Raw genomic sequence first — 20588 nt, 5'->3', positions numbered from 1 at the left:
GATGGCCTCTTCCTTCCTCTTTGCCAAACACTCCTTCTCAGGACCTCTCTTCCTGGGTGGGGCGTTCAGCCCCCTCCTCCCTCTCGCGCTCTGCTCACTGAGCTGCAGGCACCTCCAGGAAGGCTGCTCAGCTTGCTCAGCGCCCTGCCCTGCAGGGTCCCCGCGCCCTGTGTCCTCTGGGAGCCGCCTGCCACTTCTCAGGTGCTTGTCTCTCGTGGAGGAGAAAGGGACCGGCGCCTCCCCTTCGGAGGGAGGACTCGGAGACTCGCTGGTCCACACAGGGTGTGGTGCTCACTGGAGGAGAGCCGCTCCCACCACGACCACTGAAGTGGAGGCACTGCCACACGGTCCTCACCGGGTACTCCCCGCCGCCTCCTCCTTCCGCATCACTCCTTCCCTCTGCAGGGGGACGTTTGCTGCCCCTCCCCCTCCCCTAGAGCCCCAGGCCAGGATAGGGACAGGGACTCCACTGGAGTCTGCCTGACCTCCAAGTGGTGACTTCTCAAAGTGCGGTCCCTGGGCTGCTCCACCCAGTGTCCCACCCTTGTGCTGGTGGCAACCTCAAAGGCGCCCGGTGTTCAGGGGCCTCGTCAAGTCCTTAGGAGCCCCTGGCACGACCCAGGATGGCCAGTGAGGTCCCGCAGCCTGGTCCCTGGTGACATGTTTCTGGAAGGAGAAACGACCTGAATGGATCCCGGCAGGCAGGGGTGAGGCCCGGAACCCACTGGTGATGGGGAGAGGAGAGCAAAATCAAGTTTCTATGTTACATGTTTTCTGATGGTGTCGTTTGTCTTTAAAAAAAAAAAAAAAGACAAGGTCACATGGAGGCGCAGCTGGTTGAATCTTGGGGTACAGACTCAGGATGAAGGGACACGTTCAGGAAGGATGAGTGTTCTTAAATATGAAGGAGACGTTTTTACATAGGATGGTGCAACAGTGGCTGTTCTAGATGGTTTACAAAACTTAAGATTTCAGAATTAAATTGGGAGTTGGAGGCAAAAGCTTTCAGTTGGAAGATTTTACGTTATAAAAAAGAAAGCCCAGTTTCTGGCTTCCGTGGAAAAATCAGAAAGTCTTGCTGGTGAAGGGCAGCTGCAGGATGGGAGAGATGGAGTGGCCCTTCTGCAGGGGGCCCCACTCTCTGCTGCCTCTGGCGTCAGGCTGTGAGCCATTGTCAGCTCCTTGGGCAGAGGTGCCTCTACCCATCACAACAGCTAATTTGTCATCCAGCCTTAGGGTGGGGGATGGCTTTGTAAGTGAAAGGGGGTGTTATTGGTGATGCTGCTGGGACAGACCCAGATGAGCCAGGACCTGTGGTCACCCCACCATCAGCCCTGAGAGTGCCCCTATGGGTCAGAATGGGGGTCCCAGGCACCTTGACGTACGAAATGGTCACAATATAGCCACAGATTCAGTCAGAACAAGGAAGGCTCTTTACTGCCCCGTCTGGGGAAAACCATACAAATAAATACGGGTCCACGATGATTACAATGTGATCGGCCCCTTGGGTGGTGTCCTGGTAGTGCCCAACCTGCCCATCTGTCCCTGGCTGTCCAATGGTCCAAGGAGGGGCAAGGTCTCCATGCCGTGTCTCTATCCATCAAACATGGGGAGTGGGCAGCCTGAGGGAGGCCGGGGAAGCCCCGTGTCTGGCGGCCCCCTCATCCCCCGCTGCTGCCTGGCCTCAGTTTTGTCACCTGTGATCTTGGTTTTACAGCAGGAAGGTGGGTTTTGTCCTGCTGCTACCACCTGTAAACATGATGATGACAAGCGTTGACGACAGAATTCAAGTGGGGGCTGGGAGCTCTGGGTCAGCCAGAGCCTTGCACACCACTTGAAGGTTCCTTGCTGCCCAGGGAGGGGGCTTGAGCCCTCCTCCCATCTACACAGAAGGCTGCTGCTGCCACTCTGAGGGACACCCAGCACCTCCAGGTCCAGCTGGCTCCAGTCTCTTCTGGCAGCAGGCCTGGAAGTCTCTTTTTGTGTTGGAGTAAAGAGGCAGCGAGGTGGGTCCATGGGGTGCCCAGGTACCTAGGCTAAGGCAAGTGCACACCAGGCCTCCTGGCGCAGGGCCCCACCAAGGCCAGCCTGCTGGCCCAGGGCTGCAGAAGGCAAAGCAAAGTCCTCAGGCTCGAACTTGAACTCCAAGTGGCTGGGGGCCAGGGGGTCATCCACCTGTGCAGAGCCCTGCAGGGAGGACGGGCCATATGTGAGCCTTGGGAACAGCTGGCTGGCCCACCTGAGAGTGGGAGCCCTTTGACAGGAGGGCTTCCTCAGCTCCTGGAATGGTGTGGGTACTCCTTGTGAGGAATGATGTGATAACCTCGGAAGGGCTCTCAGTCAGCGTCGGCCACAGGGCACCCCCCGGCTCCATCGGCCAGCTGTGTGTCCAGCCCCAAGTTTCTAGGAGGGGACCGTGGGGGCTCTGACCTGGCCGAGATGCCAGGGTTCCTCCTGGAAATGCCTGGGAACCAGCTCTGTGCACCCCACCCACCCCGTCCTCCTTACCTGGGAGGTGACACTGGGCCCAGGGCATGAAGGGGATGCCAGGCTGGGCTCGGGCTTCAAAGTGGCTGCTGAAACCTCTGGGTCAGGGACAGAGGCTTGTGGGGAGGCTGTGGTGTGCCCTGAAGACCCTGGCGGGGGTGGGGGAAGATGGGGCATTTATAGACACTGTAGATTTGGTAACATGGGGTGGGGGTGGGGGTGGCCTCCTCCACCAGAGCCCCTGCCCCACGCCATGAACTCAGGCCACCCCAGCCCCTTTCCCAGCCAGGGCAGTGGCAGGGACTTGTACTTCAGGAAGATGATGCTTGCACCAAACATGTGAATCTCTACTGGTGGAATGTGAGGCACCCAGAGTGATTCCACAGGAAAACGTGGGCCCCATGGGAGGCCTCCCCCAGCCCTGGACCCCGCACCTGAGGAGCCCTTGGTCTTGGCAATGTTCTTCGGCTTCCGTTTTCGTGTCTGGATGCTCTCTTTCTTCATCGCCAGGGGCCGCGGTACCTGGCAGGGTGGCAGTGGTGGATGGCTAGTCACTGTCTGCGGTCACCCCCGTGGCCTCTTGCACGGCCATCTGCCCAGATCTCAGCCCTGCAGAGCCAGTCACTGCTGCAGCCCTGTTTGGGGAGTTGCTATGCCCCAGGCTCAGTGCTTTCCTCCAGGCAGGGCGGGGCGAAGCCTGTCCAACCCCAGCCTCCCAGGACTGGGGGCTGCGGGGGTCCAGAAGAGCCCTGGAGGTGTCTAGCCTCTGTCCTAGCTGAATGGCTGCAGGGAAGCTGCAGTGAAGCTATGGTTTCTGAGAGCCTGTCTGTACCATCAATCTAACAGTAACGTGTGTGCATGGTATGGGCAGTGGGGCCACATGTGTACAGGTGTGTATCCACTCAGCCCAGGTCCTGCCTGATCAACACCCTGCCCGGTTCCTCAGCCCCATCTCAGGCCAGGGGGCCCACTTGCGCCGGCAGCCCCTGGCCCTGCTCACCCCGTGCAGCTTCATGTAGAGCCCGCAGGCGTTGCACACTGGCTCGCCGTCCACATTGCGCCGCCAGAGGGTGGTGGTGGTGGTGTGGCAGTTGGTGCAGCAGAGGCCGGCCCGGCGGGAGGAGGACTGTGGATGGGAGGTTGGGTGAGTGTGGCAGGTGCAGCCGAGTGGGAGGATGGACACTGGGCTCAGGGCTGACCAGCTATGGGGTTGGGAATGCAAGGGGCTGGGTGAGAGGCCTTTGGGTGCTAAGGTCCTGAGGCGAGCCAGGATTCCTTGTGGGCAGGAGCTTTGACCTAGCTCCCAGGAGCCCTGGGACAGATCACTTCACCCTTCTGGGCCTCAGCTTGCCTATCAATAAAATTGGGGTGACAGCAGACCTGCCTAGGTCCACTGTGGGGTCAGGATCTTATGAGGAGTGCAGGACATACAGGGTGCTGGGTTTCCATTGTGGCCTCTTTTTAACCAACGCTGGGCCTTCACTCTGTATTTCTGTGGTGAAACAGCACCCCTAGGGGCCACAGGGCCCCCTCGGGTCAGGCCCCAGACTGAACATTCAGGGGGCCTGCCTCCGAAGACTTGGGGCTCTGAGCGCATGCTCAGCTTAACTGCTTGCACCGGACAGTGGGCAGTGGGTGTCCACACCTGCCCTTGCTGCTCACTGGCCCAGGAGGGAGAGTGGGGCCTGTCTGGAGACCCCCCACCAATCATTTCTAAGAAAACGCAGACCTGGAAAAGCCTCCTCTCCTCCCTCCCCAGGTTGGGCAGCTGTCAGAGGCCCCAGGGAATCTGCTCTGTTTAGTCTGAGGCCTGGCCTCTGATCTCCAGGGCAGGACTCTGCCATGGGATCTGGGGAACAAGGGCCACAAGACAGGGAAGGGATGAGGCCTAGGAGGCTCCAGAGGGAAGGCAGGGCGGGAGCTCCTGGCCTGGCTGGGGAGACCCCACCCTCTGGCCGGCAGCCTCCAGGCCACAGCTGTGTGGGGCCTGACGTCCAGCCTGGCAGGCATCACCAGTGGTCTCCCCAGGGGCCTAGGGGTGGACCTGCGCCCTGGTTGGAGTGCAGAGAGCTGGTGGCTGGCCCAGGCCCAGCAGAAGTGGAAGGGCAGTGGTGGCCACAGCCCTGGGGCAGATGGTGGGACACGGCCCTGAACAGGAACCCCAGCCCCCCAGTCAAGTGGCCCCCAGACTGACACCACCCTGGAGAGCTGGCAACCACATCCTGACCTTGTCTAGAGAGCAGCTGCTTTTACTGGACACTACTCTAGTCTCCCTCCTCCCTGCACCCTTTCCTCCCTTCCATCTGCCTCTCGGCTGCAGGGAGCTATGCCCACATGGAGGCGTGCCACCCCCCCAGAGCCCACTGTCCCACATGAGGCAGCTTCTCCTCCCATCCCTGCTGCCTGCCCCGGTCCAGAATCTCCTGAGCCCCCAGTTCATTCATCTTCTTAAGGTGGGAGGAGGTCTTGGGACTTCCCCAAGGTTCCTAGATTGAACAAACACGCAAACAGGATGCCCAGTTAGAATTGAATTTCAGATAAACAGTAAATATTTTCTGTAAGTACGCTCTATGCAATATTTGGGACACATTTAAAATGCTATTTGTTGCTTGTGTGAAATTCACACCTAACCGTGCATTTAGTAATCAGTCTGGTCACCCTGACCCACCTTCCCGGGCTACATCATGGTCCCTTACTCCTGCTGTGCCTTCAGACCAGGAGGACCATGGCTTGAGGCCCCTCGCCTCCAAACCAGCTGGGACCCTCAGGGGCTCTTACCAATTTTTTCCCCCTTAGAGTTCACACTGCCATCCCACATTCCAAAAAAAAAAAAAAAAAAAGTTAGCATCACTGAAACTCAGGAGTCACAGGAGTGCTGTCTCCTGGGCTGCCTGGCCACTTCCTGCTAAAATCCTTCCTATAGGAACACTATTGCAAGGGCGTAAAGAGACCCACGCAAGGCCTTTGTGCCAGCACTGTTTTCAACAGCACACCACACAGCTGCACACACGTGGGCACCACTGCAGACACACGCGCCCCCACGTGTCCCCCAGAGTCGCCCACACATCTAGGAAGCAGCAGAACTACGCACACCACCTCACATGGTGGTGGGTAGAAACTTCCTCGGTGGACCGAGTGTACACAGGACACAGCCTCAGGTCGTGTGAACCCAATGCCTGGACCCCGAGGGTGCAGTGAAACCCAAAAGTCACGTTTGAACATTTCTCCAGTGACCTTAGATTAAAATCCATAAACTGGAAATCAGACTAAAATCAAGAAAATGGGTAAAAAGAATGACCTTGACAGAATTCTCCAAAGCGCTTGCTGATTTATCTTTTTCCATTCCCTCGGTGCCGGCGTCTTATGGGGGGTGGGGAACTGAAGCTCAGACGAGTGGCCAGGGCGCAGGGGTGGTCCCAGGGTGGACAGAACCTCCTCCCTCGGCTGATCAAACCCCATGGCCACAGCCCCGGGGCCATCTGCGGACACCCGGAGCCTCCCTCTGTCCTTCCGCGCTCACGGCCAGGCCAGGCGGCCAGGCCTGGCCACTCTCAGGGTCCCCTAATCGCTGGGCCTCTCCAGGCTGCGTTTTCTTTTTCTCTTTCAGTCGGTTCTTTTCAAAAGAAGTGGAACTTCAAAGCCAGGGGCAGAGCTGGCCTGAGTGCCAGGTTCCACAAGGATCTAGGCATCCAGAGGAATGAGGGTAGGAGGCAGCTGGAGCCAGGTGGGGGGCTGGAAGGGAGGGGGGGCTCTGGAGAGGGTGTTGGGAAAGTAAAGGCTGCAGGTGGTAGAGCAGCAAAGACGCGGCCATTTCAAACAGGTCCTCCGCGTGCTCTTGGTGGGGAGACCTGGGGACACTTAGCCTGATGGACGTGGGATCCCCGTCCCCGCACTTGGGGCAGCATGTGCCAGGTTTGCTGTGCAGGAAGGCTCACCCGGAGCTGGTGAGTGTTCCAAGGAAGCTGGGCTGTCCGTGGCACAGCCACGTCCTGGAGCTGGGCCAGAACCAGCCTTAGGCTCACAGGCCTGCTGTCCTCAGAGTCTGGCTTCTGGGCTCCGATGTTCAGGGGTCAGGCCAGGCCGAGGGGCACTCACAGAGACCCTGGCCACAGGCACACATCAGCAGAGCCACTGCAACAACCCCCTCTACTCGTCTTCACTGACCGAAGCCTTGGGTCAAAGGTGTAAGCCCCACCCTGCGGCCCAGGATACACACAGGAGGCAAAGGGTAGAACAGCCAGGGGCTCCTGCTAGGAGGGGGCGACGCACATTTGTCATCATCACATTCCTGTATTCTTGGTGACAAGCTTCTAGGACGTTTGGAATTATTTAAAGGAGGGTGGGACCAGCTCTTCCTGGAGAGGGCCCTCCTGGGCCATCACTTCTGCTCACACTCCAGGGAGAGTGAGACCCCAGAGTGGGGGCAAGGCTGGGGTGACCAGCCCAGCACCTCCTTGGCCAGAAGCACATGGGCTGGGCTCTGGCCTCAGGACTCTGAGAATCTTGGGGTTTTCACATGGAGCCTAGCTCTGCAAGGACCGGCCACCCGGTGAGCGGTGGGGCCACCCTGAGGGACAGGTAGGCACCCTGCAGCCAGTGAGAAGAGCCCCCCAGGAGCCTGCTCAGGGAGATACGGGGAGTAGTGGGGCCATGAGGATGCCCCGAACCTCAGCACCGCTCGGCAAACACTTCCTGGCCATGCTTTACATTCAGGTCCATGTGGGCCTGGAGTCAGGGCAAGCAGGCTGCCCACCTTCCAGGCCCTGAGGCCTCAGGGAGACAAGCAGACGTGCAGGGATTCCCCCACCATAGATGGTACCCCAAAGCTAATTATTTCATGTCCCCAGACTTGGAAACTGAGGCTTCACCAGGCCAAGCACCTGTTTGTCCTTATCCCACCCATGGCGCTGGCCACGGCTGTCCAATTTCCCTTTCCAGCAGGTAATGGGCAGTTCCCAAATTCAGCTCGCAGGGGGCTAGACAAGAAGACTCAGGGCAGGGTTAGGAGGCTCAGCGTGAGTGGGGCATTGTGGGAGCTCGAGGCCACAGTCCTGGTCTGAGCCTGGGGTTGCCGCTAGCCGGCTGCAAGTCCAGGGAAGCCCCTGGTGGTCACCTGGCTGTTGTGAAGGTAGATGCCTCAGCGTGCAGATGGTGGCCTCTGCCTGCCCACCCCCAAGTTAGGAATTTTCTGCAGGGAGGTGAGCCCTGCAAGGGAAGAGGTGGAGAGGATGGCCCACTTCTCCTGTGTACTTGGCATCCGGTTCAGGGCTGGCCCCAGAAGAGTACAGGGAATCAGAGGAGGGAGCCAGCCTGTCACAGCCCCCTAGGACCCTCTCCCTTGGCCTTAGTTTCCCCTTCCTGGAGGCGGCAGTAGAGACTGTCTGGGCTGTGGGCATGAAAACAGGCAGAAACAACAGTGGGGGTGCTGTGAACTCCGAGGGTGACCCTCTCTGCAAGCGGCACCACACGGGTGCAGAGAGGTGGGGGACCCATGGAGCCTCCGAATCCAGGCCAGACCAGAGGAAGAGAAACAGCAGCTGCCCTCAAGTTGCTGAGCGCCTCAGTCCTGCTCCCTGACCACCCATTTTGGGGCCTCAGAGCGTCCAGCCCCGGTGCTGCCACAGCTGGGGCTTCACATTTCCAGTAAAGGCCTGTGACTGACCGCCCTGCAGCTGTGGCATGACCATCCCACAGCATCTGCCATGGAAAGCCCTTCCATACTCCAGGGCCTGACACCAGAACAAGCCACCTGTAGGGCTCCCACAAGCCTTAGCCCGGACCTGGGAAGAAGCCCCTGCGGCCCCCCGACTTTGGACAGATGGAATTACTGACGGAATTACTCGACCATCAAAGTTTGCCTGTGAAACGGCAGAGAACAAAGCAACTTGAAACCTTTACACAGCTTCTGGAGACTCTGCCCTGCTGCGGGTAAAACTCGGGAGCCCAGTCCCCTACTCGCCTACCAGCTGTACAGCAGAGAGAAGCAAAAGTGAAAATGAGTTTTGCCTAGCGAACAACCATACACCTGGTATGGACCCATCCCTGCAGTATCAGAGGCAGCGGTCCCAGTGTCTGTCCCCTGTAAGAGTCACTGTCAGCCCACAAAGCCAGCATCCAGCAGCCACTTTTCCCTCCAGTCCCACCTGGGGGCCAGGTCACCTTGCCTCTCCACCGCCCCACCACCTGGCAGCCCAAAGTCCCCAGAGTCACACGGCTGAGTCCCCAGCCGGCACACAGTGATCCCGGCCCAGGAGGTTCAGTGTCGAGCTCAGGGAAGCCCAGCCCCTTGGGGGAGACCCCGCAGACCCTCTGGGGGAGTGGCCCCCAGCGCAGGGGGGCCCGTGGCAGTGGGCCAGGTGCTGTCATCCTGCCCGAGTCTCCCCTCCCGCTCCCAGAGCTCCACTGGCTCCCAGGCTGTGATTGAGGAAGACCAGCCCGGCCACCCGCACTCACCAGGCGCTTCTGCGGCCGCACGAGGGGCCGGTTGACACCGTTCATCTTGTGGTAGAGGCCGCAGGCGTTGCACAGGTAGTGGCCGGTGCCGTCGCGGCGCCACAGCGGCGTGGACAGGGCCCCGCAGTTGACGCACTCGCGCCCCTCGCCCGGGAACTCCTCCAGGAGCTCAGCCGCTGTGGGAGCAAGGCAGGCGGCCGCTGGACGAGGCTTGGGCCCTTCCTGGGAGCCGCGTTCGCACCACCTTTTCCTCTCCTTTCCCTTTGTGCCTTTATTTTGCTAATTTAATTTGTCTAACTTTCTTTTTAAGTTTAAATTCACACACAGCGATGTTTGTTCCAGATTTTAGTCACTCGTCAGGGCTGCTTTATAAGGTCGGGGGAGAGTTAATAAACGCAACCCTGGGTAGGGCAACAGGGAACTAACTGCCCTACTCAGAACGGGGTCCAGCATCGCTAATTTTGACCACTGGGGAGGCAGGAGCGTCTACACTGGCAGAAGACCCTCGAGGGTCGATCGGAGGGGCAGTCAGGGATCGCGGGATCCTACAGGGACCGTGGCGCCTTCACTGTCAGCTTTCGTGGTCTCGGCACGGTCCTCCCACTTGAGCAGCACACACGGCCACAGCGGCGCGGCCTCCAGGCCCCTCCAGACCCGGCCGGGCGCTGGCGACACTTGGGCGGCAGGATCGGGTGGGGGCGGGGCGGGGATCAATCATCGCCTGGCCGGGGGTGGGCGCCAGGCGTGGGGCGCCTAGGCGGCCAGGTCAAGTGGATCCCGCTTCCTGCGCCGCTGCTGCCGAGGAGCTGAGGAGTGTAGGCTAAAAGACCGGAGCAGCACAAAAAAGGAATGGCCCTTGGTTTTGGGGGAGTGGGGGTGAGAAAGTGTCCGTGGCGCCCACTACTCAGAAGTGGGGTGGGGAGCAAATCTCAGCTTTACAGGTCTGGAATCCGATCACTCAAATTTAGATCCCAGAGAGGGACTGGGACTGGGTCTCAAATTAGAATATGTAAACATTTTAAAACAGAGACGAATGTGGTGGTTTACTTAAATAAACGAGAATTTTGAGCTTTAAAAAAAAAAGCCATTTCCCAAACTTTTCATAAAAACCGTTTAAGACATAGGCTGTAAAATGGTATGATCCCAGAATACTGGGTTTGGATGAACGAAAAGTGAAAACACAAATATGTGTATGAAGGATCTCAAGACCCGGTTTTCATCTTGGTGTGGGTGAGGTGCCAGCCGCCGGGTTCCACTCAGGCTTACATGTCCCCCGGGGTCTGGGCCTGCCCCAGGCTGGTGTCCCACCTGGCAGAGAAAGCCCTGACTCTGGACAGGGGGGCATTTCGCAGGGTGCGGGTTTGCACATGCCAGTACCGCCAGCGCCCAGGACCCTGGTCAGTGGAGCCAGTTCCCAGTCCCGCACTCACCGAACGGGGCTCTGCGGCCAGGGAGGCCAGCCGGGAGGCCCTGTAAGCTGTGCAGGACGCTGCCGTCCAGGGGTCCGGAAGTCCAGGACGGGGCCACTTCGGCGCTCATGTAGGCGGGGTAGGCTGTGGGGTACGAGGAGCTCACGGGCCTCCCGAGCGCTGCTGGGTACTGCTCCCGAGCCAGCATCGCGCCCTGAAAGGCGCCGTTGTCCCGGGTCCCTGTGCCACCTCCGGGCCCCGGGGAACTGTGCGCAAAGGGGAAGGCCGTGGTCCCGGGCGGCGGAGCGGCCGGTGCGTGGGGGCTGCCGGAGCCAAACGCTGACGAGTCTGCCGCGGCTGCCTGCGCCCAGCCGGGGTGCGCAGTGATTGCGGGAGCCTGCGGGCCCGGTTCGCACGCCGGCAGGTAGGGCAGCATGGAGGGGACCCGCGCGGGCGGCACAAACACCGGGGAGCCGGCGCCTGGCGTGTGCAAAAAGGCGCCCGAGTCCGCGTAGGCGGTCTGACCGGGGCTCGGGGCCAGCGCCAGGCTCTGGTACATCTTCCCTGGAGCGGCCTTGACCTGTAGACGAGAGGGACAGGCGTCCAGGTCACGGCTACTGTGCCCCACAGGTGCTGTCGCTCGGGCCGCGCTTCTGGATCCCCAGCTTGGAGGTTCCTGGGGCGGGAACCCGCGGGGACAGGATGGCAGGGGGCAGGGGCGGCTCTAGCGGCCCGTGGGGCATCCGGGCGCAGCCACAGTGCGGAGCTCACCTCTTTCACAGCCGGGTCTTCCGAGGTTCACAGGTAGGCTCAGTGGGCACAGAGAAGGAGAAACCGGGGGGTCTGCAGGGCGCAGGCTTTGGGCTCTGGGAGAAGGAGCCCGGCTGGGTAGGGGCGAGTGGCCGGGTCCGGCTGCGGTACTTGCCGGCTGGTCGTGAGGATCCGAAGGCGCGAGGGCGCGGCGGGCGGCGGGCGGCGGGTTGCAGACTGGAAGCCGGGGTCCTTGCAGTTTCGCGAATCCCGGCTCCTCCGCCGCCCCTCGGCACAGCTCCGCCCGGACCTGGCCCGCCCCCGCCGCGCCGCCCCTTCCCTCCCGGGGGCCCTCCCCTCCCTCCCCGCGGGGTCAGAGCCAGGGCTGCGGCCTCGGTGCCACGTGACCGAAGCAGGCCCGGCGCTCGGGGCTCCGCGGGAAAGGCGACCGGACGCACACGGCACGGGGCAGCCAGCGCTGAGTCCTTGCCAACGCGGGCCACACGAACCAGCCAGGTGCTCGGCGCCGCGGACCCGGAGGAGCTCCGACGCCGAGACTTCTCTAAATGTGTTAGGGCTTTTGAAGTCCTCCCTCTTAATGGATGTTAACGGCGGGCTGCCGCTAAGGCTGGTTAAGTGTCTGGGGCTGCGGTGGATGAGTCTGTGACCCTGGCTGTGCAGCGATCATGGATATGGTGGTGTGGACTCTTCATTGCGCCCTTGATCTGGGGCCTTTAGCAGGGATCCAGCTCCCAAAGTGACAGCCCAGCCCAGCTCCGTTCCCCTGAACTCAGATCCTGTTCCATGGCCACTGCACCCGCGAAGTCCCGCGGGAGTCCAGCAGCTTCCTCAGTGACCAAGCAGGGCCACTGTCCCCTCTCATTCCCTGCTGGGGACGCAGGTCGGGCAGGCAACCTCCGTCTGGAGGCACTTCCATTCCCCAAGGTCCCTGCGTAGCTCCTTGCCTCCACCCCTTGGGGGGGGGGTACTTTCACTGTGTGGGGAATTCTCAAAGAGTCTCCTCAAGACACTAGAAATGTAGGAAGGGTGGGAGGCCACTCGGGTCTGGAAGTGGCCCCTGGCACTCCCTGGGTGACCCCGAAGGTGCCAGCACCCTGGTGAAAGTGGCCTCCGAGCAGCTTCGCTGACTGATGATCCAGCCTCCCCACCAGGCGGTACTTTCCAGCCACCTTACAGCAGGCGCTGGACCACCAGCCCTGGGAGCAGGGCTCACTGGAGGGCCCTTGGCTGCTGCACTTGGGGCAGTGAATGTTTTTCGTTTGCAGAAATGGGCCATCACCTCCACCATTGGTCAGGGTGCTCTCCACCTGTGGAGGGGTGGGCACTCACTCCTTTCCCTCTACTCCTGCACAAGACTAGAATTTGGGGTGCACATCAGGTCACCTACGGCCCCTGGAAGATGGCAAGCAAGGGTTCCACTCTCACCTGGGCGGGGGACCCCATGGAAGGTTTCCCAGAGGCTCTGGATTCTTCAAAAGCCTAGGTATGTCCCATTGGGAGGGGGCTTAGGGGTCTTCATTATCCCCTTTACTCTCCGCTCCCAGTGCTTCCCCCACAGCAGTCTCTGCCTCCTCTCCCACCCTCAGGGCCCCTGGGTCCACACCACCCCAACAGGCTGCCCTAGTACCCATTCCCCACGCGCTTCCCCCTGTCGGAACAGAACCCTCCTCACCCTACCCTCTGCAGACCCCGCCAGTGGATCTCATCTTTCTCTCTTCCGCAGTGGGCGGGGCAGGAGAGGGGGCGGGGATCCTGGAAACTCACTGTGCCAAGGCCCACAGGGCTCGCGAATGCGCATCTCCCTGGAGGGGTTCAGGAGCGGCCCCGGCGCTGAGCCCGCAGCACTGCGAAGCCCGTAAAACCTGCGCTGCCTCTGTGGCCCTCATTGCCTGCCCGTCACACTGGCTTGGGGAGGAGTTAGTGTGACTGGGTCCTTTGGTGTCTCCCTGGGACTTGCACTCAGCTGGCACCACATGGAGGCCGAGGGGGTGCCAGATGAGGGGAGCAGAGGGCTGGAGCCCCATGGTCTCAGCTGCAGTGGAGGAGGCTGTGGAGCTGGGTGCTGGGCCCAGAGATCAGAGCTACCGTGGTGGGTGAGGGAGACACGGGAAGAATTTCTACCCTGAGGTCAGTCCTGATTACCCCTTTCAGAGACCCCTCTAGGCTTCCCACCCTGGGAACCTAACCAGAGTCGGCCTGGGGTCTGGGGGAGTGGGGGCTATCTCTCAACCCCGGAGATAAGAGAGTTGGCTTGTTAACCCTCTGGTGACCAGGCAGAGCCAAAATCCATGATTCCAGGTCCGACAGTGGCTGCATGAGGGGCCTTAGGCAAAGTAAGGACCAGGGCCTGAGTGGCTGGTGAGTTGGGTCCTGGGGTGGGACAGGCCCTCCCAGCCAGCTGGGTTCTGGAGGTCATTTGTGCAGCAGCTGCTTCTTCCCAGCCCAGAGCTTGGGAATCCCTCACTTAGACACATGCATCAGAAAGGAAAACAGACCTCCTGGGGAAAAAAGGAGGGGGCGGGGCCTCTAGGCCAGCCCCCAAGAGGGACCCAGGCCTCTCCCTGGGTACCTCAGGGCCACCCCTGGGGTAGGGCCCAGGAGCCAGCTCCTTAGGGCGCAGCTAGCTGTCTGGGTCACCTGCCAGAGCTCTACCCCCAACCCCAGCCTCCCAGGGTCTGCCCTTCTATAGGTGGGGGCTCAGGGAAGGAGGCCCAGGCTGCTTGGGTGGGGCCTGGGGTGGGGATAGGCTGGGAGGTCAGAGGCATTCTGTGTTCTCCCCCAGGTATTCAGATAAGCCCCATGCACCCTCCCTTCTGGGTGGGAAAAGCCAGTTCAAAGTCAGCCCCACCCCTGCCTTCCGCACTCTGAGGCCCCTCGTCCCTGATCTGGGTTGTCTGCTGACTCCTCCTGCCTCTTGGGGAGAATGAGGTGGGGTCCAGGTGGAGGGTTCCAGGGCCTCTCGAACCCCAACAGGAACTTCAAAACTCAGCATGGTGAGGGAGGTTGGGGCGGGGACTCTCCAGAGGTACAGTGGGGAGGGGCTTGGGGGCCACGTGGGTGTACAAGTCACTGTGGACACAGGTGCGTGCACCTCTCCTGCAGGGAGGGCTGAGCTCTGGAGCCCAAGGCCGCCTTGGGGTGGGCCCCCTTCTGGGGGCAGGGGCAGCGACTGCAGGGGGAAGGGCCCCCTGCGCTCCGGCTGCTTTTGACACTGTCATCGGCACCACTGTCATTAGATTCCCTGAGGGTCTCCCACACACCTGACTGGGCCAGGAGCTTCTGTGTTTTAACTCCTTTAAGGCTCACAGCTGCCTGGTGAGCGGGGGGCGATTCCTGTGAGCTGTCACGCCATGTCATAGATGAGAACCAGGGCCAGGCCTGGCGGGAGCCAAAGGTTGGAACCCCACTCCAGGGCGCTCTTGGGCCTGCCCTGCTCTGTCTGCTGCCTCTCCTCTGCCCTTGCTGTCTGCCTGCTCCTCTGGCCACTGCCCCCAACCCTAGTCCATGACTGACTCTTCCAGATCCTGCATTTCTAGGTCCTCAGCCCTTAGAGGGTCCATGTGGCTGGGTGGGGGCATCATCACTCGCCCTGTCCCCAGGCTTAGTGAAGGGAGACCCCGGCCTTACACACAGCTTGCCCTGTGGATGACCCAGCTGGGCCTTGAGGTGGCTGCCGAGAAAAGGGGAGCAGAAAATGGAAACAGAGCTCGTGGACGCTGTGTCATTTTTATAACCCAGTCTGGTCTTGCAGGCCCTCCCGGCTAGGTCACCAGGCAACTCTCATGAGTGAGGGGTCCTCCGGGGAGGGACTCAGGGAGCTTGTTCTAGGGGAGACATAATCGCGCTTGTGCGGGTCATCTCCCCGTCTGTTGTCGGGAGCAAGCCTGTGGCTGTAGAGATGGCGAATGTCCTGTTTTCCACCAGCTTCCAGGCCCCGGAGTCCCAGCAGAGGGAGGGCATGGAGCCACAGCGCAGGCACATGGACAGAGAGACAGCCGGCCAGCTGACCCCTGGGAGGGGGTGATGCAGGGATCTCTGCCCCCGACCCTGCCTGGGCTCCAGTGAGGATGGATATGTGGACAGACAGCTGGTGCAGGCAGCCCCCTCCCATCTGTTACCTGTAAATTACTTCACCTGAGTGACATCATGCTGGGGGCTGATAACCAGGCTGTGCCTGGTCGTAAAACAGCCTGACATGGTGATGGACAGGCTGCACATCAGATCCGCTGGCCCGACCTTGAACAAGGTCATGCAGGTCCCTGGCCTTCCATGGCAGCAGGTCCCTGACTTGAACGAGGTTGTGACCCCCGGGCCCTCCATGGTAGCGGGTCCCTGACCTGAAGAAGGAAAAGCAGAGGCTGCTATGGAATTGCTGCTTGGCTGTCACCTGGTGCACGTGGCTCCCTGGCCTTTGATGGCCCTACCAGCAGCAGGCTTCTCCCTTTTCCTTCTTGGGATCTCATTTTGCCCCCAGAGGCTCAGGATTCAGGATGGTTGTTTATCTCCCCGCTCCCCAAAGGGTTTACACTCTCTGCTGAGCAGGACAGCCAACACCCCCCTCCATGTCCTGCTGGACGGCTTCATGGACATTGCAGATGCATAGGGAGCTGCAACCACACGTTAGAAGTTAGAAGCAGCTCAGGTGGTTGGAGGTCTCAGGAAACTAACCTGCAACTCTGTCTCGGGGGCAACCCTGGGTGAAGGGACGGGTTCTCCACTGGGGTCATCTGTCCCCCATGCCCTCCCCAGAGACACCCGTTCCTGTTATGCCTTCCCAGAAGTGCAATGAGCTCATATAAGAAAACATGTGCAGCACCTGCACACATGGGTGCACACACACACACAAACATGCTGGAGGGCCCACCTGAACACACAAAGACATGAGTGCGTGCTAGTGACACGCATGTGCTTGCACATGCATGCACAGACACCTGCACACACGTGGTACATGTGTGTACCCACCCATGCTTGCACATTTCCTTCTTCACAGACACAAAACCTTTCAGGGAAACCCCAGGAGATCAAACACCCCGAAGACCTAGGGTGGCTCAGAAAGCACCTCACCTGCCTCCCCCCAGCCCCCAACTCTCCCTTTTCATTTCCAAATTGATGTCTGCTGGCGGGGCTGGGAAAATTCACAAGTGGGATCCACTCTTGCAGGTGATAAAGCCGATTGTCTTCATTTCCCACTGAGCCATCATTTCCCCAGTATGGAGCTGCTGCTCGGTTGCTTGTGGAGAAGACCTTGGCCCTGAAGAAGCTTGCGAGTGACGGTAATCGAGGGCCTGGGCACCTCCCCCTCCTGCTGCCAGCCTAGAGGGGTTTGGCCCATCTAGGGGGCTCCCTGGGAAGAGGGTGGGGGTGTGATTTCCAGAGCCCCTGCCTCCCCTACCCTCACAGAGCCATCTGGCTCTGAGCTCTCCCCAGTCTCCCCATTCCATCCTGGCTGAAACTCTGCAAGACAGTGAGGTGCTGATGCCAGAACTTTCCTCTGGGGAGAGGGAGGTGTGCGTATCACAGCGGCATGGGGGTTGTGTGAGGGAGACCACAGAGCCTTCCCAGAGTCAGCCATCACCCCTCACCCCAGGCCCAGGCTTCACAGAGACGGGGTTCAACATTACTGCTCCTCCTGCCCCTCTCTGCAAGCAACTGGCTGCCACACTTGGGGGCTGGGGAGGCACCACCTCCAGGCCTCTGTCCCAGCTCCCTCCCTCCCTGGTTCCCATGGGCAGGGGTTCAGTTCTACCCCCTCCTGGCCCTGCCTTAACCCTCCCCTGTGACATCAGCAAAGATGCAGGAACATCCCCTTGACTTGACAGGAAGATTGGGGTGGGTACAGAGAAAATCACAGGTTGGATGCTGAACCAAGGGCACAGAAGCCCTTAGGGTCCCAGTGAGGAGGGATCATGGAGGCTGGAGGGCCCCAGACAGGAGACAGAGTGAAGGTGGCCAGGGTTAGCAAATAGAAATCCTGGCCCCCTAGTTAAATGTGGATATCAGATCAGCAACGTTTTGAGTCAGTGTCTTGTGCAATGTTCTGGACACACGAGTACTTAGGGTGTGCTGGCAGTTTACCTGAGGCTCACCTCTAACTGGGGGGTCTGGGCCTGTCTGGAAACCCTAGGAAGTGGGTACCCCTTGGGCCACGCCGCTCGGCCAGCAGGGTGTAAATTACCTCCTTCCTTGCTGGTCTGGGTGGGTGAGAGGCAGGGCTGGGGGTCGCCAGGGGCCCTGCTGTCCGTTTTCACCAGGGCTAGGAGATGGGTGGGTGGAGGTGGCCGTGGTTGTGCCAAGTCAGGGTCAGGCCTGCACCCCCTCCCATAAATTACCCATCCCAGGGCAGGACCAGCTCTGCCTGACTGGTCTGTGCCACCGAGGGGATTTTCCAGCCCTAGACACTCTTGGGAGGCCAGTTCCAGCCCTGAATTTGGATCATGGAGGGGTTGGGTCTGTGAGAACCCCTCTGTGGAGTACACTGGTCTATTTTGCTTGTTTGCAGCTGGCAACTCTTCCTCTGAAGGCATTTTCTAGAATACCTCTTCTCGGCCCAATAGTAACAGGTTTGGGGCTGCCAGGGCCTCTCTCAGCAAGTTGCCTAATCCCCACCCCCTGGCAGTCTGCCCTCAACCCCTACCAGAGTTTCCCATATGGCAGACTCACCTGGGCTTGTAGGTGATGGCCTACACAGGTGATGACTTACAGGTGATGACCCCGGCTGCTGGGGATTTATCATGAAAATGGGACATATTTCTTTCTCACTTTCATACCCAGGCACTGAGGCCTGGAGGGGTTCAGCAGGCTGGCCAGTGGGTCTGGTCAGAGCTAGACCACGGCACTGTCTATGTGACCCGGCCTGGCTGCTCCAGGTGGGAGGCATCTAGGGCGCTATCTCAGGATTGGGGGCAGGTTCACTTTTGGAGGCACCTGGGGCCAGCAGGTAGGGGGTGCTCCAGGCACAGCCCAGGCAGGGGGGTGGAGCCTTGTCGGATGCTCAGGGGTATTGGTGCCTACTTGTTTCCCTTCTATCACCTTGATTTGTACTCTTTTGCTCTCATCTTCAAAGAGATTTCCTTTCTCTTTCCCCTTTTCCTCTCTCTGTCCTCCTCCCCCGCCTTCCTCACCGTACTTCTGTCTGCTCCTGACCTGCCTCCGGCCCTGGCCCTCTGCCCTTTCCCCACTGTCTTTCTGAGGACATCCCCACGAGGTGTCCATCCTCAGCTGGGGGGGTCTCCCGGGTGCTGCGAGGAGGGGTGGGAGCCCCAAGCCACCTCTGGGCTCATCCTGCCAGGGGTAGGGGGGAGGACGCGCGGGAGCCAGCCTCCATTGGCAGGATGGCGGGGTCTCCCAGCCAAGACCAGGACTTTATCGCGTCCCAGCCATGTCTGCTCAATGTACAGACTTCAGGGAGTGTCAGAGCCGTCAGCCCCATTCCTGCCGGCGGCTGAGGACCGGGAGGAGAATCAGGGACCTTGAAAGGGCTCCGAAAGAGTCAGACAGTCTGGATCGCAGAGGATGCTTGCCGGCTGGGACCACTGTGCCTTTCATCTTCATCTTTTGCTTTTCTCGCATTTCCTGTATTTTCCACATTGAACACATAGATAAACAGAAATGCAATGGGAAATAAATCACATTTTATAGAGTTTGGCTGAAGGAACTCCAATGACAACAGGAAAACATGTTTGGGGAGTGAGGGCGCAAGGATGCCTTGGGTCAGGCGCCGTCCCAGCCCCTTGGGCGTTTGCAGAAAGCTGGACGCGTCTGCTCTGCTGGAGCAGAGAGGGAGCTGATGGCAGGGAAGGAGTTTCCAGGCCGGAAAAGGACTTCATGGATGGTAGGCAGGCCCCACTTCAGCAGAAACCTCCTTCCTGGCAGAGGAGGCCTTGTGTTCCCCAGTAGCCAAGAGCAAGAGCCAAGCCCACAGGTACCTCAGTGTCGAGGAGCCTTGGCCAGTGCCTTTGACCATATCCTGCTGGTCTAGGGGCTTGGTGGGCAGGAGTGTGGGGGGCATTAAACATGTTCTCTGGGTGTTCCACAGATAAGAGAAAGCTGCCACCTCTCCTCCAGGGCCCAGGTCCTTTGGGGAGGCCAGCTGGGGCCCCGGCCTGGAACTACTGCCCATGAGCATCCCAGGACACTCGCCTGTGTGAGTGAGGCTGTGGTTGGGGCCACTGCTGGGCAGAGTTTTGAGCTGGGAGCGGGTGTCACCTTGGAGGCAGTCAGGCTCAGCCCTGTCCTTTGGGGTCCCTCCCTGGATGGGGAGTGGTTGTGTCTCATGGTGAGGGTCCTGGGCCTGCCCCCCTGAAGACTGGTCAGGGGGCAGCCTGGGTCTGTGGCCTAGGGGGCTGGTTGCTCCATCCTGTGATGTGGGATCAGTTTGTGTGGTTTTTGAGCCCCACTCTCCTGATCTGTGCAGAGGGGTTATTGTCGGGAGAGAGGATGGGCCTGCCAGGCACACTGGCTGGCACAAGGGGAGCCAGGAAGTGACACCACTGTTGGGAAGTCCCCAGCCCTGGATGGCCAGGTGGCCACCAGAGATGGAGGGAGGCCTCCCCGGTTAGTGGTGCCCCACCGGCGTCCGAGTGAGACCCAGTTCTGGGCTGGATGCCATGCAGAGCTCAGCCTGGAGGTGCTTCAGTCAGGAGGCGGGGCCGCAGGTTGGTGGACGCCCCTCCAGGCTGACCCCAGGGCGGTTGCCTGGCTCCAGCACGACTCCACCCCGTCCCAGGCTGCGCCTGCCTCCGAGCCCCCGCCCAGAGATCACCAGCCTCGTGCCTCACGTGTAAAGAATTTCCCGTGCAGCCACAGCGGCAGCTGGGACATTTCTGCAGCTGGACGTCCCGAGGAAAATCAGTGTGTCTGTCTCCCGACGCAGACATGGGCTGGCGTCCCTGGTCCTGGAACCCCTGCCCTAGCTTGGCTTCCCTTGGAGAGAAGATAAGGAGCTGTCAGCATCTTTTGGGCTGGAGACCCGTAGCTTGCTGATGGTGGGGGTGTGCCAAAGACGGCGAGACCCCTGGAAGCTTCTCTTTCTCCTCTTTCTCCTTTCTCCTCTGGGGCTATAGAAAGGAGCCCTAGGGCCCAAGGCCTACCTCTGGCCTAAGCCTGGCAGTGTTAGTGCCTGGTAGCCTACCCTGCCGATCTGGGGCAAAGGGCTGGGAGGGGTGCCTGGCACATGGCTGCACCCATTTCTGGGGGGTCACCCTCATTCCTGGGGGGCTGCCGTCTCCAGTCAGAGCCTGCTGGAGCTGGGCTTGGCTAGTGAGGAGCAAGTGTGTTCCTCTCCTGACACCTTGGCTAAGTTTGGACAGGCAAGGCCTGGGCCATCTTGGTGAGCCTGCAATGTGGAGCAGACACAGCAAACACACAGGTCATGCAGGAGGTCATGTCAGGATGGGACCATGCCAAGGGGTCCAGGGAGTTCTGACAGGGGCTCGAGAGCAGCCACCCTGTCCCTGGGACCTCCAGCTG

At 60.3% G+C, this 20588-nt stretch overlaps 1 protein-coding gene across 1 annotated transcript; it reads right to left on the bottom strand.

Moving 5' to 3' along the window:
* Positions 1-1410: 1410 nt before the first annotated feature.
* GATA5 (GATA binding protein 5) lies at positions 1411-11417 on the bottom strand. The gene is made up of 7 exons (XM_061436965.1): positions 11121-11417; positions 10371-10929; positions 8941-9116; positions 3488-3613; positions 2922-3009; positions 2509-2636; positions 1411-2187 (listed from the first exon to the last, which is right to left on the bottom strand). The coding sequence occupies exons 2-7, from the start codon at positions 10906-10908 to the stop codon at positions 2032-2034; spliced, it is 1212 nt and encodes a 403-aa protein (XP_061292949.1). The 5' UTR covers positions 10909-10929; positions 11121-11417; the 3' UTR covers positions 1411-2031.
* Between the last annotated feature and the right edge of the window lie 9171 nt (positions 11418-20588).

Source organism: Bos javanicus, chromosome 13 (genome assembly GCF_032452875.1).
Source record: "Bos javanicus breed banteng chromosome 13, ARS-OSU_banteng_1.0, whole genome shotgun sequence".
NCBI lineage: Eukaryota > Metazoa > Chordata > Mammalia > Artiodactyla > Bovidae > Bos > Bos javanicus.
This window is presented reverse-complemented; position numbering and strand designations above follow the sequence as displayed.

Excerpts from the sequence above, each read along its gene's own strand:
- GATA5 (XM_061436965.1), bottom strand. The coding sequence starts at position 10,908 with ATGTACCAGAGCCTGGCGCTGGCCCCGAGCCCCGGTCAGACCGCCTAC. Across the intron at positions 3,010-3,487 it reads TCTACATGAAGCTGCACGGG|GTACCGCGGCCCCTGGCGAT; the intron begins GTGAGCAGGGCC and ends CCACCCTGCCAG. Across the intron at positions 2,637-2,921 it reads CAAGACCAAGGGCTCCTCAG|GGTCTTCAGGGCACACCACA; the intron begins GTGCGGGGTCCA and ends CACCCCCGCCAG.